Source organism: Myotis lucifugus, unplaced genomic scaffold, assembly GCF_000147115.1.
Source record: "Myotis lucifugus unplaced genomic scaffold, Myoluc2.0 scaffold_418, whole genome shotgun sequence".
Lineage (NCBI taxonomy): Eukaryota > Metazoa > Chordata > Mammalia > Chiroptera > Vespertilionidae > Myotis > Myotis lucifugus.
The window spans coordinates 679383-707059 of NW_005871466.1; the positions used below are offsets into that span (position 1 = coordinate 679383).

At 42.2% G+C, this 27677-nt stretch overlaps 1 protein-coding gene across 3 annotated transcripts in view; it reads left to right on the forward strand.

The window, feature by feature from the left end:
- Nucleotides 1-27677, forward strand: part of KMT2C (lysine methyltransferase 2C) — a 248324-nt gene that overhangs the window by 151712 nt on the left and 68935 nt on the right. For all 3 annotated transcript variants that reach the window (XM_023743909.1, XM_023743910.1, XM_023743911.1), the window contains exons 16-26: nucleotides 4260-4379; nucleotides 6844-6960; nucleotides 9391-9492; nucleotides 9670-9774; nucleotides 19562-19743; nucleotides 19985-20149; nucleotides 21111-21220; nucleotides 22008-22073; nucleotides 23954-24166; nucleotides 25563-25691; nucleotides 26901-27020. In XM_023743909.1, coding sequence (XP_023599677.1) covers nucleotides 4260-4379; nucleotides 6844-6960; nucleotides 9391-9492; nucleotides 9670-9774; nucleotides 19562-19743; nucleotides 19985-20149; nucleotides 21111-21220; nucleotides 22008-22073; nucleotides 23954-24166; nucleotides 25563-25691; nucleotides 26901-27020 — 1429 coding nt within the window. The remainder of the gene's footprint in view (nucleotides 1-4259; nucleotides 4380-6843; nucleotides 6961-9390; nucleotides 9493-9669; nucleotides 9775-19561; nucleotides 19744-19984; nucleotides 20150-21110; nucleotides 21221-22007; nucleotides 22074-23953; nucleotides 24167-25562; nucleotides 25692-26900; nucleotides 27021-27677) is intronic.

Below are 27677 nucleotides of genomic sequence, written 5' to 3' on the forward strand. Positions count from 1 at the left end.
GAGCGTCGACCCAGGAACCAAGAGGTCACTGGTTTGATTCCCAGTCAGGGCACATGCCCGAGTTGCGGGCTCGATCCCCAATAGGGGGTGTGCAGGAGAATCAGTGATGATTCTCTCTCATCATTGGTGTTTCTATCTACCTCTTCCTCTCCCTCTCTCAAAATCAATAAAAACATATAAAAACAAAACAAAGGCATTGCTAGCACCAGCCAAATTCACATTCTGTTTCTATGCTTTTCTGGTATGCTTCAAGTCAGGACTAAAATTCTTGTTCTGTTTGATGTCGACCTCTGTTTTGAATATGAGACTTATGTATGTGAAAAGAGTGCTTGGAGGTGCTTGCTGCTGGGGCTGTAATGTATGTGAGTGAATGTATGTACCCAAAAGACATTACAAATACTTATGTTTTCTGTTTCTCTTACTAGTTTTCTTTTCTACTCTCCATCATTTTCACTTTCTCTAAGCCAGACTCATCCTTTTATGCTTCCTTGCTTCTGTTTTGTTATGGTTTTGCATAGCATGCTGGGAGAGGGTAGCCCCAGGTTGACTTTTAGGACTTGGAGATGTGAAGTCTGCCCAGGAGACACCAAACCCTCTGTGGCCACTCCTAAAACTGATTTCAGTAGATTAGGCTCTAATCATGGCGTTGATCATATTTCAGAGCCAGCAACAGGGTTAGACTTCTAACAGAAAGTGGCCCATAATAGCCGATCCTCCCCTGCCATTGCTGTCCCCACCTCCCTGCTCCACAGTCCTTGTAGCAGCTGGATACTTCACTAGGTGGATAAATTTACCTGAGAAATTGGCCTCAAAGCAGAAGGATTAATACAACTTTAAATAGGTTTTGGATTCAATAATTATTGTTGGAATCAATTCAGTCTCTGCCAAGTAGTATTTTTTAGAAGATTCTATATGATTTAATAGCAAGTTGGTTCTGTTTTGCTTTCTTTACAGCGGAAAGCCTCCTGCTGTCTACAGTTTGAACCCTTTTTATTTTAATTCATTTTGTAGATATGTTGTAAAGTGTAACAGGGCATTGGATAGATTAATTTTTTTTTATAGATGAGGAAATCCAAGATTCTAGGCTATAACTGGTGGGTGAATTAGTATGGTTCATATCATACTACAGTGTTTATTGATGCATTTATGCATGCAAAAAAAGGTAATAAGTAGGAGAAAAAAGTAGATGTTCAATAAATGCTAAACAGAATGTTTAACACAGCAGTGAACAGAAAGAGCACGGTCTCTTCTCATCAAGCTTTATACGCCAATGGCAACAAATAAATACAAGTGTAGTTGGTGTAAATTCAAGTGCAACGACAGTGCAGTCTGTGTTGCAGTTGACAGGGAACACTAACTTCCTCTGGTCTGTTCTTTTTGATCAAAGCTGAGATCTGAAGGATAATTTATAACTAAAGTTAATACTTACAGCTAAATTTTAGTTTTAAGGTCTAAGGAATATATTAGATAATTTCCCCTTTGTCAAAATATCTAAGTATATCGTAATTTTTCTTCTGTTCCTATAAAATTGCACACCATTTATCTTCCAATGTCTTATAACGTACTTATTAAAATTCATAATGTAATTACCCAAGCTTTTATTATATAAGTTCTTCATAGCAGTTGGGTGGTTTTCCAATCATCCCTGAAATGACATCCAAACATTCTTGATCTATAGAACCCTTCATTTTATCCATATTTTATGAAACATGAATGCTTTTTAGAATGACAATAGTTTTGGCATCAAAGGCAACTTTTAAATTATGGTGGATAATTTAACATTATCAAGTATAACTTTTTATGATATGTTTTAAGGACTGCCTATTGACATAACTTTAAACAATCTACCAAAAGGAATTTACCATGTACATTAGCCAGATACCCTCAGAGAAAAACCAGTTGAACTATTGAGAACTAATTCACACATCTCTTGCCTCTACTCTCTACCACTAAATAATTAGAAGCAATACAACATATGAGCCCAAATTGTGATCAATGAGAAGATACAAAGGTGTGATAAGGAAAATGATGGTTCATTTGAGGAAGGGCCTTGCTGATGAGCAAATATTAAGGTCATACCTGAGGAATCGGAAGAAGCAGCCATCAGAGTTGGAATTGTTCTGAGTTAGCAGGGCTCTGTTGCATGCAGAGTGAGGCATGTTTGAAGGACAGCCGGGAAGCCTGGGTAGCCCAGGTGGGTGGGCAGCAGGACAGCGCTACATGCCGAGGTTGGAGAGAGGCAGTGGGCAAGGTTGAGTTTGAAGTGCACTGAGAACTGTTGAAGGGTTTACAACAGTAGTGACTTGCTTGATCAGATTTGAATTTTTGGAAAGTCTTTCTGGCTGCTGCATGGATAAAGGCTTGAGGAGATGCAGGCAAAGAAGAGGCTAAAAAAGTTGAGGCCTTTTGAGTGGGTTGGGCCAGGCAATGGGGGACGGAGAAGCAGAATGATCAGAGAAGAGACTGGAGGCTAAAATGAACCACATTTACCAGTGGTTTGGATTGAAGGAGTGGTGGGAGAAAGGATTGAGGAGGCAGTGGGGAGAGTGAGGAGGGAAGAGAATTATTTCATGACTCCCAGCCACTTCTAAAAGGGGTTAGAGTCAGAGGGGACTGGTGAAGGGAGAGAGTTTAGACATGGTAAACTTGAGACATTTTATGTGAGAAAATGGAAATGCTAAGAGGAAAGTTCTCTCAGAACATGTGAACTTGTGAGACAACAGATCCATCAGGGTGTTTCCAGCCCTCATTGCCAACAAGACCATTCAGGATAAGGCTGCATGGGGAGAAGGTTGTCCAGCTCCAGCCCTGGGAGAGGCAGGGCTTTGGAGGGCAGGTGGAGGAAGAACTTCCATGGCAACTGATGAAGGTCGAAGTTTGGCGCGGACGGCAGGGAACCATTTCACAGGGGGCTGCTCCGAACGCAACAGAGCTCTGTGGATGTTGAGAGTTTGAGTAAATAAGCAGAGGAAGGGCTTTCAGGGACAGCAGGTTACCAAAGACCTGGACCCAGCAGGAAAGAAGACAGGTCTGCAGGAAGTAGACTCATAGTGGGGAAGTGAGCGAGAGCAGTGTAGCCTTTCGCTGAGCTTGAAGGAGGTAGGTAGATTGATTAAAAGTGCAGTCTCTTCCTCCGTGGTTTTTCCTTAAATACTGTTTTCCCATTAACTATCTGCTCCACAGAGGATAGTCAAGCTCTTCTTTTTGGTTGATTATTTAAATTCCCCGTGGTATTTTTATGTGATTAATAGGCTACTATGTGTTAGTTTGGTAATATTCTAGAAACCTGGTAAGTACTGTGTTGTCTAAAGTTTAAGCATTGTTGAATTACCTAATTCAAAATAGGTACTTTATTGTTTGACATTTATTTTGTGTTTTCCTTTAAAGTGTTATTTTTGTGGAGTAAACATTTTTCTTCATGCTGCTTAGCGTTTTCATCATATTCAGATTATTGTTGAATGTAGTTATTTGGTAGTAAAATGTCTTAGTTTTATTGTAACTATTTTAATAAGTTACTATTTCTTGTATAAATAATCAGATACTTTAGGCATTTTAATTTGCAAATTTAGGACAATTGCTTTAACATTTTCAGTTTTCAACTTAATCCCTAGGATGTAATCTAAGTATAATAGTCCCTTAACTAAAAACCAAAACTTACAACGAATGGTCATTGAAGGAAGAGTAATTAGATGCTAGGATTATAATGGTATTTGCATCTGAAGGTTACAAACTAACTTTCCACAATTTAAAGTGAATGTGTCTATTGATTGCTCATTTTTTTATTGCATTTTCTGATTGCTTTTTTTGCCTGCTGGTTGGGTTGTTATAGCAATGGGTTACATGAATTCTTTAAGGTTATCTATTCTCCTTTCCAGTGGAGTGACTGGTTGTTGTTAGAAGAAAGTAATCCCCAAATAGTTTCTTATAGTGCTAATTTTAGAGTTTGCCTTTTATTTATATTTGGTGTTATAATTGCAATGCATAAGTCAGTGTTGATTTCATATAAACCTTAATTTTTAATGTTTCATTGTGCTGATGTTTCAACCAGAATAAAATATTGAATGTAATTTGTAGCTGCAAACATTTAAGTATAAAGTCACTGTAAGTGATAAGCTTCTTTTCCCTAACTTGAAGCAATTTGTCCTAAATTTCCACACGTCTGCATTTGTTTTTGCTGTTCTAAAATTCCTTAGTTGCTGGCTTTGACCTTTTATGTTGCTGAGTTTTACACATCTATTTTCTCACCTGCCATATCCTAGGGGGCTTGGAGTACCCATAATACAGTGAGCCCACCTTCCTGGTCCCCAGACATTTCAGAAGGTCGGGAAATTTTTAAACCCAGGCAGCTTCCTGGCAGTGCCATTTGGAGCATCAAAGTGGTAAATAAAATTGCATTTACATTCATGTATCATTTCTTTCTGGTCTTATCCGAGTAGAAGTTCAGAATTGAACCTTTCTTTTCTAACTAGTTCAGCTTTCAGAGCCACGCCTTTAACCTAAAAATTTTAATAATGAAGAGACAACCTGCTTGCACTTAAAAATATGAATTAGGAGGAAATTAAATTGTAATTTTGCATCTCTCATTTTAAGTGTAAATTTTTAATACCTTTTCCATGGTTTCTTCCTTTTATGTTGTAATTAACAGTATGGGTCAAATCCTTGTCACAGAGGCTATGAAGTAATTAGTTATTGGTTATTTTTTGTGATAATATAAAATTTTGTTGCTTACAAAAGAAAAACTACACTAAGCTATTAATGTAATAGTGGAGAAGAAATACCAGAGTCGCTGCAGATTTCATTGGCTGTGTTTAACCTCAAAATTATAGGGCCTTTTCCATGTCATTGGGTGACTCCCCTAGTTCTTAAAGTAAGTTTAGTCTAATGCATTTTGAAGAGTAAAAAATTAATTTGAAAATTGTTAATCATCTGAAAAGTTGAAATATTTTACTGACTAAAGAACACAGTTTTCCTTTATCTTCTACATTTGATGTAATTCTGGAATAAGGGTGTTTAATTTAGATGAATCAAAGATTTCAAAGGAGTTGTAGATTCCACTTTATAATTTTCTATCAGCATTGGAAGATTTTTTTTTTAACTCATTCTGATATCATGCAAGGTGTTGAAAGTATAAGTATTTTTTTAAGTGTTTAAAGATGACTTGCTTGACAGTTTTGAAGCAAATACCACCAATTTTCACTGGTGTCATTGGATGTTGGGGAAAAATAAATTGTGAGATTATTATAGTCTTCATTTAATCTTTGACTTAAGTTTTAAGAATTGTTTCATACCTATTAACAAAAGAACAAGAAGAAACTATCCAAGTCAGCCCTACACTACCCCTTGTTCAAAGAAGCTCAGAGATCTAGAGGACAAGGAGGGGCAGTTTGAAAATTGGAAGGATTTATTAAAACTGAAGGAAGAAATAGATTACTTCCTCCCCTTTTGTTCATATGTATGTGTCTTATGCTCACAATATAATCATTAATTATTGACTTTGAAACTGTTCTGCTAAATGGGTAATGAGTGCAACATTTCAAACTGTGATTAGTGAGATCAGTTGAACATAAATACTATTTAACTTGTTAGGGAAAAAATAGCAAAGGATTTTCTTGAGTATTTTAATATATTTTTAAAATATATTTTTATTGATTTCAGAGAGAGGAAGAGAGAGGGAGAGAGATAGAAACATCAGTGATGAGAGAGAATCACTGATTGGCTGCCTCCTGTATGCCTCCTACTGGGGATTGAGCCTGCAAACCGGGCATGTGCCCTGATAGGGAATTAAACTGTGATCTCCTGGTTCATAGGTTGATGCTTAACCACTGAGCCACACCAGCCAGGCATAATTTTAAATACATACAAGGATATGTAAATTTTAGGTTTTTGAGGTAGTAATAGATAAGTCTGAGTATAAACAAGAAAAAGAAAACCACAACAAATAATTCTAGTATTTATTTGTTAAAATATCTGGGAATTTAACGTGTTTTCCCATAGAATTTTTTCTTGTGTTGGGAAAAAATTCAGATAAATTTTTTTCTGTTTTAAGTAATTATTATCTAGATGATTCAAAGCAAGCCATTTTCCTACCTATAACTAAACTGCACTCTAAATACTATAATAGAATGAGGCACTCATGTTCAGTCCATACAGACAACTATTGAATAGTAAGAGAAGTTGACAATTTTAATGGCTAGAAGAAATACTATTGTGTACTAGCAAAAATTAGCTTTCGTGCAATGCGGCAGGTCAGAATAGTGGTTAAGAACCAGACTTGCTAGGTCTGTGGCTTTTGATAAGTTATTGCAACTTTCATCCCTCAGTGCATTGTGTCTCTTAAATGGGGATAATAAAATAGAACTTACCTTATAAGATTGTTGAGAGTAAAACATGCTAAGATAGTCCTAGTAAGTCTTCAGCAGGTTAGCTCTTACCATGATTACTGAGAGACTAGGTAGCCAGAGTAGTTTCTTATACTTCCTGTATATTGATTACAGGTGTTGCACATGGAGATACTTGGGTGGGCTGTGGATGTTCTAGCCATCTGGAATGCAGGGTTAGGCAATGGAAAAATAAGGCCAGGGTTTGCAGATGTAGGGCATTTGTAACCGACAGACCTGAAGTTTGACTCTGAGGTTGTATGTATTTTATGTTTATGTTTTTAAGTTGCAGAATATATGTTAAAAGACACAAGTAATAACCCTGATATCTCAATATTTATCTGATCAAAATAAAAAAAGAAGAAACTATATGTGTAACATTTAATAAGATATTTTGCCTCCCATTTAATTTTTTTAATTCTTGGGGCTTGTACAGAATGCTGACCTGTCCTTATCTGTTGTGTAGGGCCGTGGGTCGGGGTTTCCAGGAAAGCGGAGACCTCGAGGTGCAGGACTGTCCGGCCGTGGCGGCAGAGGCAGGTCCAAATTGAAAAGTGGAATGGGGACAGTTGTGCTGCCCGGGGTAAGGCTCTCCTTCTTTCTGTTCACTGTAATCCTTAACACGGCGACTGATGATGGTGATCTCTTGGATAGCAATTATGTAGATGTAAAGAGTCACATGAATAGGCTAACATTGTTATTTTACTGTGTTTTTGCTTAAACACTTCTGGTCAGGCTTTCTACTTTCCAATCCTTCTTCGTTTTTCTTGACTTCTTTTTTTTGACACTGTTCTTTCTATGCTAACACTCCTCCCAAATCCAAATGGATATTCTCTTTATTATTTAAAAAAGGGCAAACTCCTGTCATATTCTTGTTTACTTGAAAAAATTCTGTTGGCATTTAAGTTTTTGGTTGGAGCTGTTCTCAGTGTTATATAAAATGGTTTACAGAAGAAATGAGAGATGTTGCAGGTTAGTACGGACTCTAAAATGTGGAGGATTTTATGACTACTTTGACATTTTAAGATTGATAAATATTTGTTGACACTTGATGAGGCTTTAGTTAAATGTATATTTAAAAAACAACGATGACTATTTGGCAGGTAATATTTCCTGCAGTAACTATTCCCTAAAATCCTGTTTTTCAAATTCTAATTATCATTTTAAGTTCAGGAGTCAGGTGGGATTGTTTAATTTTACTACTAAAGGAGCAAAGAAACGAGGGTTCTGGTCCTGTTTTAAGAAAGCAAATTCATTTCTTTTCATAACTATGTCTTGTGAAGACCAGATGCTTTAATTTTGACAAAGTCCAATATATTTTCTTCTGTGGATTGTGCTTTTGGTGTCTGAGAAATGTTAGGAATGTATTCAGTGTTATAGCAGTTTTTAGAAAATACATTTTATTGATTTTTTACAGAGAGGAAGGGAGAGGGAGTTAGAAACATTGATGAGAGAGAAACATCGATCAGTTGCCTCCTGCACACCCCCTACTGGGGATGTGCCCGCAACCAAGGTACATGCCCTTGACCAGAATTGAACCTGGGACCCTTTAGTCCCCAGGCCGACGCTCTATCCATTGAGCAACCGGTTAGGGCTCTTATAGCAGTTTTGTGGCATTAGAATTTGCATTTAGATCTCTGATCCAATTTGAGTTAATTTTTATGGCTCGTGTGAGTATGGATCAAAGTTTACTTTTTGGCATACTGAATATCCAGTTGTTTTAGTACCATTTTCTGAATTGCCTTTGTATCATTCGTGAAAGTTAGTTATCTGTATATTTGTGGATCTAATTTTGGAATCTCTAAATTTTCTCTATCTTTTTTTTTTTAATATATTTTATTGATTTTTCACAGAGAGGAAGGGAGAGGGAGTTAGAAACATCGATGAGAGAGAAACATCGATCAGCTGCCTCTTGCACACCCCCCACCGGGAATGTGCCCGCAACCCAGGTACATGCCCTTGACCGGAATCGAACCCGGGACCTCTCAGTCCGCAGGCTGACGCTCTATCCACTGAGCCAAACCGGTTTCGGCAAATTTTCTCTATCTTTAGGCAATCCAATACTGGGCTGTTTTGATCACTTCTACTTTATAACTACTCTTGAAATTAGACACCATTAGTCTTCTAATATTCTACTTTTTCAAAGTTGTTTTGACCAGTCTAAATCCTTCATATTTTTGTATGAATTATAGAATTAGCTTGTCAATTTCTACAAATAAGTCTGGTGGGATCTTGGTTGGGTTTGCATTCAAACAACAGATCAGTCTGGGGGAAATTGGCTTTTTAACGATGTACTTTGTGTATCTCTCCATTTTTTAGGTCTTTAATTTCTCTTCAGTGCTGTTATTTAGTTGTTAACATACAGATTTCTCACACCATTTCTCGATTCATGTGAAGTCTTCGATATTTTTTATGCTAATGTAAATGGTAATGTTGTCTCAATTTCATATTGTGGTTGTTACTATCTGGAGACAATATTCATTTTTGCATATTGATTTTGTATCCTACAACCTTAACTAAAACTCCCTTATTGCTTCTAGTTGCATATTTGTAGAATTCATTTGTAGATTTTGTGCATACACAATTATGTCTGCAAACAAAGTTTTATGTCATTTCATTTTTATTCTTTATTACATTTGCTGTTACCTTTAGTATAGTGTTGGATAGATGGGTTGAAATCAGGTAACCTTGTTTTTTATCTTAGGGAGTTAGCATTTAATCTTCTGTCATAACATATGGTGTTAGCTCTAGTTTTGTTTTGTTTTTCTTAACAGACATCCTAAATCAGTTTGAGGAAGCTACTATCTATTCATAATTTGTTGAGTTTTTTTTTTTAATTGTGAGTAGATGTTGGATTCTTCAAATGCCTTTTCTGCATTTTACAAATAATCCTGTGACTTATTTGCTAATATGCTGAATTACATCAATTGGATTTTTGTGTGCTAAAGCTATCTTGCGTTCCTGGGATAAACACTACTTGGTCATGATATTTTATCTTTTTTGCTTTTTCTAGGTGTCTGCTGCTGATATTTCATCGAATAAGGATGAAGAAGAAAACTCCATGCACAATACGGTTGTGCTGTTTTCTAGTAGTGACAAGTTCACTTTGCATCAGGTTTGAACTTAGCTATTTCCAGTTTTCCACTTCTGAATCCTCCTTGCCCACTTCTTTTTTATCTCATGTGCACTGAAGCCATCTGATATCTAGCTCTAGAGCTGTGCTAGCTAAGAATCATACTATAAAATTATAAAATTTTAGTACATTCTTATGTTCACATGTTCTTAATTTCAGGATATGTGCGTAGTTTGTGGCAGTTTTGGTCAAGGAGCAGAGGGAAGATTACTGGCCTGTTCTCAGTGTGGGCAGTGTTACCATCCATACTGTGTCAGTATTAAGGTAAATATGCTTACATTTAAATGACATAACAAAAAATACAGTTACATTTGATTTGGATAGTATAGTGGGGCCTTGACTTACGAGTGTCCCGACTAACGAGTTTTTCAAGATACGAGCCGTCTCTTGGACGATTTTTTGCTTTGAGTTGCGAGCTAAAATTCGGGTTATGAGCCAGCTTCAGATACCCCACCTCTAGTTGGCGCAGCGAACGTCACAGTGAACGCCACAACATCAGCCCAGCATCACGTGTCTCACTCGTTCACTTTTTGATTTGACATACGAGTAATTTGCGTTACGAGCTCCGTCACGGAACGAATTAAACTCGTAAGTCAAGGCCCCACTGTATGCTGCTTCCAATTCTTATAATTAATCAAATATTGTCAGGATAATTGTACATATGTTCCAATACTTAAATACTTCCAGTATTGCCTTTCAAGTGTTACCTGAAGAAATTGACTCTATAAATCTGTTGTCTTTGAATTGTAGTGATTATCCTGCTATTGTCTTGAAAAAGTAATATTTATTTTAAAATGTGCTTTATACTATTATTTCTAAGGCATGAAGTTTAGTTGATTCATTCTGCTTATTAATTATAAAAGTTGAGAGCATCTAGAATAGTTAGTAAAGTGTTAGTGCTCCTGGGTGTCTCTCTCCCCACATGCTCTCTTCTCCACCCTAACCATATACAGAGTGTGTCCATTAGGCTTCTTGGGTCAGTAGGTTAATATTTTTAATGGTCAATCTTGGCCATTTTTCTTCAAAAACTTTTTTATGTTTCCTTCCCCTGTTTCTGGAATTTTAGGTGTGTGTGTGAAATTGCATAACATTTCCCCCAGATTACTGACACTTGTTTTTTTCCCCAGTTTTTCTCTCTGTGCTTTAGTTTGTATAGTTTCTATTACATTTCCCAAAACTCAGCATTGTTAGGAAGTGTGTAATCCACTAAAGCCCATCCAGTGGATTTTTCAGAGAATTGTATTCTTTAATCTCAGTTCCATTTTATAGTTTACTAGAGACCTGGTGCACAAAAATTTGTGCACTGGAGGGGGAGGGGTGGTCCCTCAGCCCCACTTGTGCCCTCTCACAGTCTGGGACCCCTCGGGAGATAACCACCTGCTGGCTTAGGCCCGCTCCCCGGGTGGCAGATGGCGGGCCCCATCCCTCGGTGCCTGTCCCGCCTCCCCGGGTCGCGCACACGACAGGGCCGATCCGGGGCAGATGGCGGGCCCCATCCCTCGGTGCCTGTCCCGCCTCCCCGGGTCGCGCACACGACAGGGCCGATCCGGGGGTTAGGGCGCTGCCCCAGGTCGGGTCGCACACGGGACGCCCCTGGTGGGTTGCACACAGGACGCCCGAGTGGGCCGGCAGATCTCTGCTGCCCCGCCCAGCTGCCCCGGGTCAGGTTGCACACGGATGCCCGCCGCCTCAGGTCATAGATAGTGGGGCAGGTGGGATGGCGCTGTCCCGCCCCACTGCCCTGGGTCGCAAATAGCAGGCCCGGATGGCGGCGGTGCAGGCGGGATGGCGCCGAACAGCCCTGCCTGCAGTATGCAAAGTAGCCGCCATCTTTTTGGCGGTTAATTTGCATGTCACGCTGAGTAGCCGATGGGAGGCGTAGTGACGGTACGGTCAATTACCATGTTTGTCTATTAGATAGGATTCAAGTCTTTGTATATATTTACCTGGCATTTCTCACTGTATTAACTAATTGTTCTGCTCATTGGTAGATATTCTCCTGCTTTTATAGCATCTAGTAATTTTTGATTGAATGTGGACATTGTGAATTAAAATAGTATATTGTAGGGAGTTTGGGTTTTCTTTCTTTAAAAAAAATTGAGTTTTTGTTGTGGCAGTTATTTGTGGATAAATTTAAAACTTTTGAAGCTTCTTTTTAAACATTCTGGTTTTAGAACCATTAACCATCTTAAAAATTATCAAGGGCCCCATAGAGTTTTTATTTCTGAGGATAATAAATATTGAATATTTTATTTTAGAAATTAACTGGGAATTTTTTAAAACACAAAATTATACAGGCACAGCTTGGATGGTGTCATTGTAATGCTGTTGTGTACATCATGCAGCCTCTGTAAAACATCACTGAGTGGATTAACATGGAAAAGACAAAGTCTTAGTATAATTATGAAAATAGTTCTGACTCCCAGACCCACTGGGGTTCCCCCGATGACACTTTTGTGATGGCCGGGATAGCGCTAGTTTATTCTTCCTTGCCACTTGGTCATACCCTTCCCTCCCCTCAATTCACCACTCTGACTAGTTAAGTTCCACATGTTTTCCAACATTGTGTGGGCTCTGATAATGTTCAACTTACACATTCCCTGGAGCTGTTGCCTTGGTCGTGGGGCTCTGTTTGGCTTCATAGATGTCTTCAGCAAAAGGCCTCAGGGAAATGCTGTGTAGACTGCTCCTTCCTTTCCAGTCCTCTGTCCCGCAGGCTGCAGCTGCCTCAGCCTCCCTGAGCTCCATCATGTGTGCTTAAGCTTGTTGAGACCATCATACTCTGCTGGGTTTCTCCCTCCCGTGGCAGCACCCTGGAAAATGTCTACAGGCAGAATATCATAGGTCTCACCTCACTTGTCCTACTCCTCTCAGAAACCACAGTCCTGGACTGCCTTTTGTCCAGTATCTGAAAATGAGTACTTCATACATTTTGTCCAGTTTTCTAGTATTTTATGATGGGAGCAAGGTCGCATCCCAGTTACCTTACTGTAGTTGAAACAGATATGCATTATCTATATATATAAAAGCCTAAGTGACTGTTCGACTGCTCAACCATCCGACCGGTAGCGATGATGCACAATGACCACAAGGGGCAGATGCTCAACGCAGGATCTGCCGAGCCGCGGTCACTTGGCAGCTGCGGTTCTCAGGTGACTCGGCCGGAACCAGAGAGGAGGAAGCCCGATTCGGGGTGTGTCACCCGAGAACCACCCTCTCGCAATCTGGGACCCCTCAGGGGATGTCAAAGAGCCGGTTTCAGCCCAATCCCCACAGGCCAGGCCGAGGGACCCCACTGGTGCATGAATCCATGCACCGGGGCCTCTAGTAGACTATAAAACACATGCACCACGCTGTTAGACATGGTGGGGACCCTGCGTGATACCAGACCTGAAAGAGCTCTTAGAAATGAAGACTAGCCGAAACCGGTTTGGCTCAGTGGATAGAGCGTTGGCCTGCGGACTGAAGGGTCCCGGGTTCGATTCCGGTCAAGGGCATGTACCTGGGTTGCGGGCACATCCCCACTGGGAGATGTGCAGGAGGCAGCTGATCGATGTTTCTCTCTCATCGATGTTTCTAGCTCTCTATCTCTGTCCCTTCCTCTTTGTAAAAAAATCAATAAAATATATTAAAAAAAAAAAAAAAAAGAAATGAAGACTAGACCAGTCAATAGGAGGAAAAGAGTTGATAGGAGAGCCCTGGAATCTGTCCTAAGAGGGGATTTGGGGAGTGGGGCTGTTCAAATGTTGAAATACTGCAGAGAGGCCAGTACACACTATCATGTCAACTACATTTGGGAGTTAGGAGATCTTATCTGGCTTGAGCATTTTCAGTGGTGATGGGCATAGCAATCAGATTAGTGTGCTGGAGAATGACTGTAAACTGAGTAATTTGAGAGTTTGGCTGTAAAGGACCATAGCATAGTTGTCTGTGAAAGAGGAGTAAAGATATAATATAAAAAACTTTTTCTACCACTAAATACCTTGGGTCTATCTTACACTTTGTCTTTCTTCTGCACCAGGGATTGGTAAACTATGGTACACAGGCCAAATCTGGCCCACCAGCTGCTTCTGTAAATGAAGTTCCATTGGAATGCAGACATGCTTACACCTGTCTGTAATTGGCTTCGCACTGCAGTGGCACAGTTGTGGCGTTCAGCAGGCCACATGCCCCACCAAGTCTAGAATATCCACTATCTGACCCTTTACAGATGTTTGCTGGCCGCTGCTCTAAGCCACCCTGCTCTTCCTACCCAGGGTTCTTGCCTCCATTTGGTAAATAAGATAACGTAAGACTAATTTACATGAATTAGTAGACTAATCAAATTAATGAATACACATGCTTAAAAATATCAAATGGCTTTAAAAGCCTCACAATGACTGACCCACCCCCTCTTGCTCCACCCCCACTACCGAATCCTGTTCTCCACAGGTGGCCACTTGTGCCGAGCCAGCTCAGCCAAGGGTTTGAAAGCTTGAGTGAGGGTGGCGAAAGGATGAAGAAATGACAGACAAAGAGAATAAGCTGGGTCTAGGTGGATCTTCCTGTGCCTGGCTGAGGCCACAGAGAGATCCAGAGGCAAGCTGAGCCTTTATTTTATAGCCAGAGGTAAACAAGGTAGTGGTCACCATAGTTACACTGTTCTTGTGAGTTTCACTTGTTTTGGCAGCACTTACTGCACCTCCCACAGCCCATTAGCTACCCAGGAAGGATCTAGGGAGCGTCATAAGGTCAATCCTAATTATGCTAAGTGGACTGTTCCCTCTAAGCTGGGACTTGTTTGTAGCTTTGCCAACAGGTCAGTCTGAGGCTTAACCCTATAGCTGCGCCCTACAGCCACTTCTGATCTGCAGGTCCTGGTTGTGAATGAACTCTATAGCTTTAAATTGGATGCTGGTGCTATTGCTTTATCTGACTTGGATTCTGTGACTTTCTGCTGTGAATGAAATGAATGCTAACTTAGTTCTTAAAATACACTCCTTGCTAGTTACTAGTAGGGCTTTTTGAGGGTTGATAAATCTCCTGGTATCCCCCAGTATTGTTCTTTTACTGCATTTAGTTAATAAACAGTGTTGGCTATGACTCAGTAAATGTTCACTGAACATCTGAGTAGCATACCATGACTTTCTTTTGTTTTTCATGGAGTTTTTAATAGCAAGAAGAAAATGCATGAATTCATGATTCCCCATCAGCTTGTGATGCTGTTTGTTTTTACCTGCTATAGAAGCTAGGTCGTATCCGATTATTTTGGCAGGTACCTACTTTTCTGGGAAGAGTGTTTCTCCTCCCTGCACACCCCTGTTCCAATCTAGGCCTTGTTCAGCTGTCTTCCTTAAGCTTTCCTTCACTGGGGTCATTGCTTTCTGGAGCCCATATCGTTCCTTTCTTGGTACACACACTGATTTTGTTCCTCGTACCTTTAAGTAACTTCATTAGGTGGGTTATATGGGACCTGAATTTTGAGTCCTTGGATGTCTGAAAGGTATTCTACTTTCACACTTGATTACTGGTTTACTTGAGTAAGAATTGTACCTTGAAAAGTATTTTTCCATAGAATTAAACTTTCCAACTCTGGCTGCTGAAATAAAGTTTGATGCCATTTTTTAAAAAATACGGGTTTTCATTGATTTCAGAGAGAGGAAGGGAAAAGGACAGAGAGATAGGAACATCATGATTAGAGAGAATCATCAATTGGCTGCCTCTTGCACACCCTTTACTGGGGATCAAGCATGTGATTGGGCATGTGCCCTGACTGAATCAAACTGTGACCTCCTAGTTCATAGTTGACTTTCAACCACTGAACCACTCTGGCTGGGCAAGTCTGATGCCATTTTAATAGTTGTTCCTTTATTTAACTTATTTTTCTCTTAACACATTGCGTATCGCATAGAAATCTCTAAGACATACGCCAGGGACCGCACGTTTTTGGGCAAACTGCACGTTATTTAAATCATCATAATGCACTTTAGGTGTTGTTTTTCAATAATTATAACATTTTTATTTTCAAAAACAATTAAACAATTAAAGTTCCTAGTACTTTTTTAACGTATGGTACTGCGTAAAACATTTTCCTCTATGAAGAGGAACTAAACAAAATTTACATAAGTATCTAGATTCGCTCCTTTTTCCATGGGCGTGAAAAATGAGAACACTCGTGAGCGGTCCTTAACAGATGGCGCGCGAAACACAAGAAAACTCCTGCGTGGTACGAAATGTGTTAAGTAGCTTTAGACTTTCTTATTCTTCATGATCTGAGTTTTATTGTCTTGATTGCTTGCTATTTCATTATAACACAGGCCCTTTGTGATCCTTTTTGTTAATAGACTCTAGGCTTTAAGTTGATTCTAAATTCTTACTATTACATGGTGTGACTACTTTGAGGAGTTTTTTAGAAATATAGGGATTCAAAAACTTTTCTAGAGATTCTCAAAGTTACCTGAGAGAATAAACAGAGGAGTGAATGTGAACTTCAAAAGTCCTAGTCCTCTAAGATCATAAAAAGTTCTTGGGAACTCACACGTTACTTTTTTTCTTTTTTTTTTTTTTGCATTTTTATGTTGAACGTAATACTACAGGTGCCTTTGCAATGTACACAAGTTTCAGAAGCATGAATTCATGAAATGTCAGTGGAAACTATGTCAATACATTTTAAATCCTTTCTAATCTAATAAAAAACATGCAAATTGACTGTACCTCCACTACACCCACAAGCCATGCCCACCAGCCAATCAGGAGAAAATATGCAAATTAACCCAACGAAGATGGCAGCAGCCACGGAGCTGGAGTGAGGAGGAGGCTTGGGTTGCCCCTGGCGATAGATGAAGCCAAGCTTCCCGCCTGCCCTGGCTGGCCCTGAGCTCCGCTCAAGGCAACAAAGTTTCAATTATAGGAGATAAATAAATCCCAGATACCTGCTTCCAGCCTGCTGCCGTGGCCAGCTTGAAAACCGTCATCAGCCTCTCACCCAGGCTGACCAGGCACCCCAGTGGGAACCCCCACCCTGAAGGGGGTGTGGCCAGCCTGAAAACGGCCCTCAGCCCCTCACCCAGACAGGCCAGGCACCCCAGCGGAACCCCCACCCTAATCCAGGACACCCTTCAGGGCAAACCAGCCGGCCCCCACCTGTGCTCTAGGCCTCTATCCTATATAATAAAAGTGTAATATGCAAATTGACCCTAACAGCAGAACAACTGGGAATCACTGGTCACTATGACACACACTGACCACCAGGGAGCAGATGCTCAATGCAGGAGCTGCCCCCTGGTGGTCAGTGCGCTCCCACAGGGGGAGCTCTGCTCAGCCACAAGCCAGGCTGCCAGCTGCCAGCACAGCAGTGATGGCGGGAGTCTTTCCTGCCTCCTCAGCAGTGCTAAGGATGTCTGACTGCAGCTCAGGCCTGCTCCCCGCTGGCAAGTGAGCATCCCCCGAGGCCTCCCGGGCTACCAGAGGGATGTCTGACTGCCAGCTTAGGTCCGATCCCCCCCGGGCAGCTGGCCTAAGCCAGCAGGTGGACATCCCCCGAGGGGTCCCAGACTGAGAGAGGGCACAGGCCGGGCTGAGGGACCCCCCGAGTGCACAGATTTTTGTGAACCAGACCTCTAGTCTACACTAATAAGACAAAGATGCTAATTGACCATACCTTCGCTACGCCCTAAGCCACGCCCACCAGCCAATCAGAGCGACTATATGCCAATTAACCCAGCCAAGATGGCAGCCTGCAACCATGGAGCTGGAGCAAGCAGGAGGCTTGGTTGCCCGGGCGATGGAGAAAGCCAAGCTACCTGCCTGCCCTGAGCTGGCTGTGGCCTCTGCTAATGGCAACAAAGTTTCAATTATAGAATATAAATAAATCCCAGGTACCTGCTTCTAGCCAGCCCCCACTGGGAGCTTGGGTGGCTGGGGGTTGTGGCCAGCCTGCAAACAGCCATCAGCCCCTCACCCAGGCTGGCCAGGCACCCAATGGGGGGACCCCCACCCTGAAGGGGCTGTTGCCAGCCCGCAAACAGCCATCAGCCCCTCACCCTGGCTGGACAGGCACTCCTATAAAATAAAAGTAATATGCAAATTGACCCTAACAGCAGAACGATTGGGAATCACTGGTCACTGTGACACACACTGACCACCAGAGGGCAGATGCTCAATGCAGGGGCTGCCCCCTGGTGGTCAGTGCGCTCCCACAGGGGGAGCTCTGCCCAGCCACAAGCCAGACTGACGGCTGCCAGTACAGCGGTGGTGGTGGGAGCCTCTCCCGCCTCAGCAGCTCTAAGGATGTCCGACTGCAGCTTAGGCCTGCACCCCGCTGGTAAGTGGACATCCCCCGAGGGCTCCCAGGCTGCCAGAGGGATGTCTGACTGCCAGCTTAGGTCAAATCCCCCCAGGGAGCGGTCCTAAGCCAGCAGGTGGTCATCCCCTGAGGTGTCCCAGACTGCGAGAAGGCGGCTAATTTGCATACTGCAGGCAGGGTTGGCCAGTGCCAGACGCCATCCGGGCCCCTGGGCGGCCCTGGGCGGCCGGGCTTAGGCAGGGCGATCGCGTCATCTAAGCTCCGCCCCAGCCGGGACCCCCATGTGCCGCCTAAGCCCCACGCTGCATAAGTCCCGCCCCCAGCCGGGACCCCCGTGTGCCGCCTATGCCCCACACCGCTTAAGCCCCGCCCGTAGCCGGGACCCCATGGCGATCCCAGAGCAGGCAAGTGTGGAGGGCGGGTGGCCCCCAGGTGGGCCTGCTCCTGGGATCGCCATGGCGATCCTAGAGCAGGAAAGTTGCCCACAGGCAGCACCCAGCAGGGCCTGCCCCCGGTCTCTACAGTGATCCGGTGATCCATGAGCAGGAAAGCGCAGCCTGCAGGCAGCACCCCACCCTGGCCACAGCTCAAGGGAGAGAAAACATGCAGTGGAGGCCAGGAGCCTGAGAGATCAACACAGAGGGGCACCTGCTTCAAGCCTCCACAGTGTGGCTGGGGGCAGGCCCCCAGCGGACACATACACACACACACACACACACACACAGGACGGCTGCTCAGGGCCTCTGCTGCCAGACTATGGCCATCAGTAGGACATCCGGACTGTGAGAGGGGCAGGCTGGACTGAGGGAACCCCACCCCCCAGTGCACGAAATTCATGCACCGGGCCTCTAGTCATATATAATAAAGAGCTAATATGCAAATGGTCATCATGCTGTCACGCCTTCACACTGTAACAGCTCAGACACTCAACACTGGAGAGAGAGTAATGGGGACCAGCCAGGCACTAATGAGCTTGCAAGAGAGGAATAGGGATCAGCCAGGCTGTGGCCTGGGAGAGGGACAAGCTGCCCGCCCTGTGGTCCTGGTGCCTGTAGCTGTGCCTGCGGCCTGGGCAAAGCCACTCACCCACAGTCCCCTGCAATTGCAGCCAGCCCAGGCAAAGCCAGCCCAGGTCCTGGGTGTCTGTGACCGAACGGAGGAGGGAATCCTGGGTCCCGGGTGCAGGGTGAGGCATTGGCGGTTAGGGCCGATCAGGCCGGTAGGGGAGCAGTTAGGGCCGATCAGGCAGGCAGAGGTGGTTAGGGGCGAGCAGGCAGGCAGGCAGGCAGGCAAGTGGTTAGGAGCCAGCGGTCCAGGATTGCGAAAGGCAGTCGGACATTCCCCGAGGGGTCCCGTATTGGAGAGGGTACAGGCCGGGCTGAGGGACCCCTCCTCCCCCTCATGAATTTTGTGCACCAGGTTTCTAGTATTAACCGTAAGGGGGCAGTATACTTGATTTCTGTAAAATCCAGTCACCACATCTGTAAAGTGGACATATAAGCCACTGCACAGGATAGTTATATAGATGGGAAAAGGCATTAAGATATTAAAATATTTACCGCTTTCTTTTATTCTGTCCAGTTGGGGGACTCCCCAAAGTATATGAATGTGTCCACCTCCGTGTTGGGCCACTGTTGGTACTCAGTAAATGTTAGTTTTGCCTCTTTTCTGCTTTTAGGTACATAAGCACCATATTCAGTTACATGTTGTATTCGATCATGCGCATTGTGTAGGTTAGGTATAAACCACGTGGGATTTCTTTTCCAGATCACTAAAGTGGTTCTCAGCAAAGGTTGGCGGTGCCTCGAGTGCACTGTGTGTGAGGCCTGCGGGAAGGCCACGGACCCGGGGAGACTCCTGCTGTGCGATGACTGTGACATCAGTTACCACACCTACTGCCTGGACCCTCCCTTGCAGACGGTTCCCAAAGGAGGCTGGAAGTGCAAATGGTACTCTAGGGTTTACGCTACTTCAGCTTTTAAAAATTAGCCATGTCTGCTTAATTGCATAATACATATTTACCATGATAGGTACTAATCAAATTTTTCAAGTATACATTTAATAATTTCCACCTACTCTGTTCCTCGTGAGAGAGGAATGGGGACCAGCCAAACTGTGGCCTGGGAGAGGGAAATACATACAGTAACTGAATAAGTAAAATTTCAACTTGTGGTGGGTATTGGCTTTCAGGTGTGTTTGGTGCAGACACTGTGGAGCCACGTCTGCAGGTCTGAGGTGTGAGTGGCAGAACAACTACACGCAGTGTGCCCCCTGTGCAAGCCTGTCTTCCTGCCCCATCTGCTACCGAAACTACAGGGAGGAAGACCTCATTCTGCAGTGCAGACAATGTGATAGGTATTGTGCTGGCGGTTTTTCCCCTCATCGTTTGCAAGCTTTTCTCTCATAAATGTAGTAGAAGGAAATTAGAAAATAACTTTTTTAAATTTAAGAAACAACACCTTTGCTTTCTAGGTTTTTAGTGAGCTAGAAACCCACAGAAGTTTCTAGTTTTGTTTTCTCAGTTCCAGACTAAAGATTTTAAGTTACTAGTAGGGCTTTGTGAGGGTTGATAAATCCCTTGAAAATAGATGCAGCCAAATTATTGCCTGCATGTCTGCATTTTTCTCGGATAGTTTCTGAATGTTTTATTAGATTTTACAAAGGATCTCACACATTCTGTTTTCCTTTAGCCACTTTTTCTTAAAGCTCATCTGGGCACTAAATATCTGTGTGCTCTCCCTCTGTGGTCTGTGTGCAGCTTCAAAATCAAGACGGTTGTCTTGGTTTTAATGGTACACTCTGTGTTCTGTGAGCAGTTAACTCTACATGTGATATTAGTAGTATTTTATCAGCACTGCAGGATTCTCAGGACTCTGCCCACAATTCTTCTAAGGCAAGACAGCTCTTTTTATTTCCCGGTTACTGTTCAGCCTCATTTGTATGAGCTGTGTATACCCCACGGTAGGTGCCCCACATGACACACTGACACACACACACACACACACACACACACACACACACTCACTCTACAGTTTGCAGTCTCTGGATTTCCGTGCACTTACTTGCCGCAACGAACTTCCCAGATCTTTAGGGGATGACCACCAAACCATTATCCCTTCCTAGTACTTGATTTCATTCATTTTTCTTTCCTTCTCAGCTTTGAAAATGTTTGTGGGTCAGTAGGCAAGGTTAGGGAAAAAGGGTAACTTTGCTCTAGACAGGGATTTGAAGTGTGGAGACTGTCAACTCCTATTTTTAAAAGAAAACCATTCTTAGTATATTCCTTTTTTTAAGTCTACAAATATGGTCTTTTTAGATGGATGCATGCAATTTGTCAAAACTTAAATACTGAAGAGGAAGTGGAAAATGTGGCGGACACTGGTTTTGACTGTAGCATGTGCAGACCCTATATGCTGACATCAAATGGTAAGAGAATGGTTTAGACAGCGAGTCTGTGCTTGGCTACAACCCTGTGCTTTGCTGTTCAGAACCAGTGAATGGTTGACACTAATTCTGTTTTATTTTTGCGAAATTATGTTTTGACAAATATTTTATGAAAATTAAGTTATTTTTGTTGTAAATAATTCTTATCAACCCAACTTAATATATTAAAACAATTTGCTTCCATAAAGTAAAATAAGCATATATTTTAGCTATAAATGTAATTTTGCTTTTAAAGCTTATAACCTTGTGGTGGTTAGCAGTATGTAGAAATCCCAGTACCTTGGTTCTTTATTTTTACCAGTTTTTTCTTCTTATGTGTGCATTTTCTTCAACTACTTGTTTATTAATTTTAATTTTAATTTTTTTGTTGATCCTCACCAGAGGATATTTTTTACATTGCTTTTCAGAGACAGATAAGTGGAAGGGAGGAACAGAGGGAAGAGAGAGAAAAATATCGATGTGAGAGAGACACATTGAGCTGTTGCCTCCCCGCACATGCCCAATAGGGGCCAGGGAGTGAACCTGAGACCCAGGTACATGCCCTTGACTGGGAATCGAACCGGTGACCCTTCAGTTTGCAGGCCGATGCTCTAACCACTGGACAACTCCAGCCAGGGCTCACCTGCTTGTTTTAAACACTATTTAGTTTTTATGCATTTATTGTAGTAAAATGGGTACAGAAATAGAAATTTTAGTCATTTGTAAATCATTGAATATATTTCACCTTTTTGAAAAAGAAAATTACGTGACTTTTTTTCTCTCACTTCAGTGCCTTCCTCAGAATGCTGTGACTCCTCACTTGTAGCACAGATTGTCACAAAAGTGAAGGAGCTAGGTAAGATCTAAATGCTTTATTTGGCTGTTGTTTACAAAAAGATATAAATGCATAATTATTGATTTAACTGACTTCCACATATTCATGATACCTACCTTAATCATATGGGTGCTAGTCTAAATTCCCTAATGTTGGTAATCATTTCTTTCTTTTTTTTATTTTTTAAAATATATTTTTATTGATTTAAGAGAGGAAGGGAGAGGGAAAGAGAGAGCAAAACATCAATGATGAGAGAATCATTGATTAGCTGCCTCCTGCATGCCCCCTACTGTGGATCAAGCTCACAACCCGCGCATGTGCCCTGACTGGGAATCGAACCATGACCTCATGGTTCATAGGTCGATGCTCAACCACTAAGTCACCACGGCCAGGCAGTAATCATTTCTATAATTGATACATAAATGCTCATCTTATCTAGTTTTAGTGGTACAGTATTCCTGTAAATCTCCTCAGTTGGCAATGAAATAACCATTAGTCCATATTTGCTGTTTTCATTGATATATTACCCTGCTTAGTTATCAGCAGAGAATAAGACCTAGTTAACAGATTCCTTCAGCATTAACTCAATCTATTGCTATTTTTTTCTGTACTAGATCAGCCTAGAATGGTGATAAATATACTTTTATTAAGCTCTCATTCTTTTGTGTACTTCCATTTGCTATCACCAGTACAAAAATATTTGGATAGTTCAGAAATTGTCCTAATGAATGGCAATTTTGTGGATTTAAAAAATATTGCAGGATTTCTCCTTATTTATATCTCTCCCTGTAAGTGATTATATTGATACTTTGCTTTCCAGATGGGCTTCTGCAGTGTTCTTGTTTCTCTTGTATAAATTGGTCCTCATCTTTTAGTCTGACTGGATTTCCCAGGAAAAGGCTCACACCTAGATACTGAAGCTTCCCTTTTGGCTTCGTTGCTTTCTTTCTAAATCTTTACATTGATATATGAACAAAGAAATGCCAGGAAGATAGGAAGGGAGAGGGAGAAACAAACATTGAAGTGAAATCAAAACATCGATCGGCTGCCTCCTGCAATGCCCACTACTAGAGATTGAGCCCAAAACCCAGGCATGTGCCCTGACTGGGAATTGAAGAACCAGCAACCTTTTGGTGCATGAGATGATGCCCAACCAACTGAGGCACATCAGACAGGGCCAGGAAGACCATTAAAAAAAATAATTGCAAGTTTTGCCAGTTACTTTTTTATTTTTATTAATCCTCACTCAGGGAATGAGGATATTTTTCCCATTGATTTTTAGAGAGAGTGGGAGGGAGGTGGGGGGGGAGAAATATCGAATGAGAGAGACACATTGATTGGTTGCCTCCTGCTCAAGCCCCGACCAGGGCTGGGGATTTAACCTGCATGCCTTTGACCAGGAATCGAACCCAAGACCCTTTGGTCTGGAGGCTGATGCTCTAACCACTGAACAACTGTCCAGGGCAGTAACTCTTACTTTTAATTAAGTACTCTTAGCTAATTATTCGTACATTTAGTAGATAATAGCTCTATAGAAGTCACATTGGGTATTTCGTATCCACCTTTTTTTTGTTGTTAATCACCCACGGATATTTTTTACATTGATTTTTAGGGAGAGTGGAAGAGAGAGGGAAAGACAGAGAGAAACATCGATGTGAGAGAGACACATCAATTGGTTGCCTCCTGAACATCCCCAACCAGGGCCTGGGCCAGGGAGGAGGAGCCTACAACCAAGGTATGTGCCCTTGGCCAGTATCGAACCTGGGACCCTTTGGTCCGCAGGCCAAAGCTCTATCCACTGAGCCAAACTGGCTAAGGTCTTCTTTTGTATCTTGAATTAACTTATCAATCAGAATTAAAGCAAGAGTTTTAATTTGTGTCCTTGGATATTACAATTTTAGATCCACCCAAGACCTACACCCAGGATGGTGTGTGCTTGACTGAATCAGGGTTGACTCAGTTGCAGAGTCTCATAGCTACAGCTCCAAGAAGAAAGCGGTCAAAACCAAAGTTGAAATTGAAGATTATAAATCAGAACAGTGTGGCCGTCCTGCAGACCCCTCCAGACATCCAGTCTGAGCATTCACGGGATGGAGAAATGGATGATAGTCGAGGTAATAATAATTTATTTTTTGTGCAGTATGTTTGCAAGAATTAAAGTAGATAAAATAACCTTTAAAATAAGAATGACTTCTTTAAAGGTAAATTCCACTGACTCAGATAACCCTGGGTATGACACCTGATCTTTCCATGTGGGTTGTCTTACTGGACCTGCCTTTGCAGGTTCCCTCCCTTTTCATGTGTCCTTTAGCACAGAGCTTCAGGACCTCCCCAAGCATTGTGTACGGAGGATCGCAGGTGGGAAAGTTCAGAGGGCAGCATAAACCTTCTCGAGGCTATAAGCTTGGGCACCATGGTTAGGTTAAAGCAAAACGTGATCATGCATCCTGTTCTAGAAATAGAAACGCCATTCTTAATATTTAAATATTCAGTTATAGTCACAGGTGTTTATAAACATTTTCCTGATCTAATAATCAAGATTTTTCGCCCAGCTGGCATGGCTCAGTGGTTGAGCGTTGTCCTATGAACCAGGAGTTCACGGTTCAATTTCAGTTCAGGGAACATGCCCGGGTTTCTGGCTCAATTCCTAGTAGGGGGCGTGCAGGAGGCAGCCGGTCGATGATTCTCTCTCATCATTGATGTTTCTCTCCCTCACCCTTCCTCTCTGAAGTAAATAAAAAAAATATTTTTAAAGAAAAGATTTTCTTAGCTGAATTCTTGAGATGACAATATAATTTTAGTAGTATTAAATTCAATATGAGTTATATTTTTGCTTATCTTTGAAGCAGATGACCACAGGCTTGCTTATTTTTAGGGTGGTAATGTCTTTTCCTCCGATTGAGAAACAAAGTAATTATTATTTTTTGTTCTACAACATCTCGTCACTGACCAGTACTTATTGAAAGCCTCCTGTGTGCCAGATGTCGGAAGTCCTATCAGTGAACAGAACAGATAAAATTCTCCTCTTGTGGAACCTACATTTTCATGTTAGGAGGAAAGACTGTTGAAATATATAATAATAAGTTAATTACAATGTGTTTGGCAACTGCTATGGAAAAAATAGAGTAAGAGTAAGTGGGAGTAGGGAGGCATAGGGAGGGGTGCAGGATCAGGTGAACAGAGAGCAGTGTTGAGCACTGAGTTTGAAGGGTTGGGTGAGTGAGCCACTGGATTGATTACCTGAGGTAGAGCATGCAGACAAAGGCCCTGTGCAGGAGTGCCCAGCATGTGTGAGGAGCATGGTGGAGACGTTGCATTTTCTGACATATTGCCTTAAGTTTCATGAGTTCTACGGCTAATGTGGGACTTCGTCATCTCTCCTACACCTTTCCTATCCTGGGATGCATGGAGCAGGGCTTGGCAGCCACTTTGCTTTGTGTTTCCTGTTACATAGGAATGATGTATTTGGTAGGTTTCCCCAATTTTCATTGTATATTTACTTTTTTCCAGAAGGAGAACTTATGGACTGTGATGGAAAGTCAGAATCTAGTCCTGAACGGGAAGCTGTGGATGGTGAAGCCAAGGGTGTGGAAGGAACAGAGGGTGTCAGAAAGAGGAAGCGGAAACCATACAGACCAGGTGTGAGCCATGCTGCATGCTCTGATCCAAAGCTCAGTTATGTTAAGAAAAATAGAATGGGGTAGGGGGGCTTCACTTATCCTATATAATAGAAGCCTAATATGCTAAGTGTCCGGTTGTCCGTTCAACCAATCAAAGTGTAATATGCTAATGATATGTGAAGGCCACTCAACTGCTCGCTATGACGTGCACTGACCACCAAGGGGCAGACACTCCTACCTGTAGGTTAGCTTGCTACTGGAGTCCAGCCAATCGGGAATGAACGAGATGTGTGAACATGCCCTGGAGCCCTCCCACGGTCCCCTCCCAGCTGGCCAACCTCCTGCATCCCCTCTACCCGGCTGGGCCGGCTCAATCCGGGCGCACCGGCCGGACCCCATCCGTGCCCTAATTCATGCACTGGGCCTTTAGTGAGGCTTATAAATACACTTTTAAAAAAATGTAATTGTTTTTTTCTCTTTCTGCCTCACATGGAAGTTGTCCATACCTCTGAGTGGCCCATTAGGTATTTTTTTAGACTTTTGGGTCACTGGCCCATTAGGTATTTTTTTAGACTTTTGGGTCACATGACAAAAGCATTGACTGTCACGCACTATTCCAAGCACTTTATATCTGTTAATTTATTTCATCCTTTTATGTATGAGGAGGTGCTGTACATTATCACTATTTTACCAGTAAGGAGTCTGAAAAGTTAAATAAGTAGTGACCAAAATTCCAGAATCTGGCTCCAGATTCCATGCCTTTACCTATAGAGTCATGCATGTCTTTGGCGTCTAAGGGTCTTACGAGGAGTGACTAGACACAGTACCCCTGAAATCATTTGAATTTTGTTTGCATCATCTAGTGTAGTCTTGTCTCTTTTCTCCCTCAGCTAGTAGACCATTTACTAGTAAGTGATAATATGTGAGTTATAGATATTTGTTAAGTAAAGAATATTTACTCTGGCATTGTGTAAAAGAGGAAAGGTGTGCAGTCTTGCTGTCCTCGAATGTCCTGTTTTGGTTGGTTAGTGATAAGGCTTTAACCTTTTTATTTGCTTATTTCCAGAATCTTATAGTTTTTTTCATTAAAATGAGATTAATTATTTAAATTAGCCCATGTTGAATTTGTACAATGCTTCATTATGTAAGACTAAGCAGTTTCACCCTACTTACTGTGGATATACAGGGATAAATTAATTATGAGGTTATACAATTTCTTTGGGGATAGGTATCGGTGGATTTATGGTACGGCAAAGAAGTCGGACCGGGCAAGGAAAAGCCAAAAGATCTGTGATCAGGAAAGATTCCTCGGGCTCTATTTCTGAGCAGTTACCTAGCAGAGATGAAGGTATGGATTTTGTTTGTGTTGCTGTTGCTACTGGAAAGAGTTATCCTAAATAATGCTACAGTGTCATTGCTGCTTATGATCAAAGGATTTGAGCGCCTGTCCAGTTCATACCAGTAATACAGAAATTAGGTTTGATAAGGAAATGGTTTGAATCTAATAGACTATATTACTTTGAGATTTTTAAATAAGTTTCTTTTGTTTCCTGTGGTAAGTATAGATAGTGTAGGGACCGAATCACTTAGTTATGTATCAGGTACTTTAAGGCCTTTACACAGAGGCCTTTCTCTGACTGCCTTAGCTGCTTGGCATGAAAGTGGAAACTTTTAGACTATGCAGTTGAAAATAATAGTGTACCCCAGCAATTTTTAACAAGATTCTGTCATATTTTAGAAATACATCTTCCAATTAATCTGTCATCTTCACTTAGAGCTGGGGTCCTTAAACTTTTTAAACAGGGGGCCAGTTCACTGTCCCTCAGACCGTTGGAGGGCCCGACTATAGTTTAAAAAAAAACTAGTCGGCTGCTAAGCAACAGGCAGCGGCGGCAAAAACACCCGGCGGGCCGGATAAATGTTTTCGGTGGGCCGCAAGTGGCCCGCGGGCCGTAGTTTGAGGACCCCTGACTTAGAGAGTCAAAGAAAACTGCATCATTGCTTA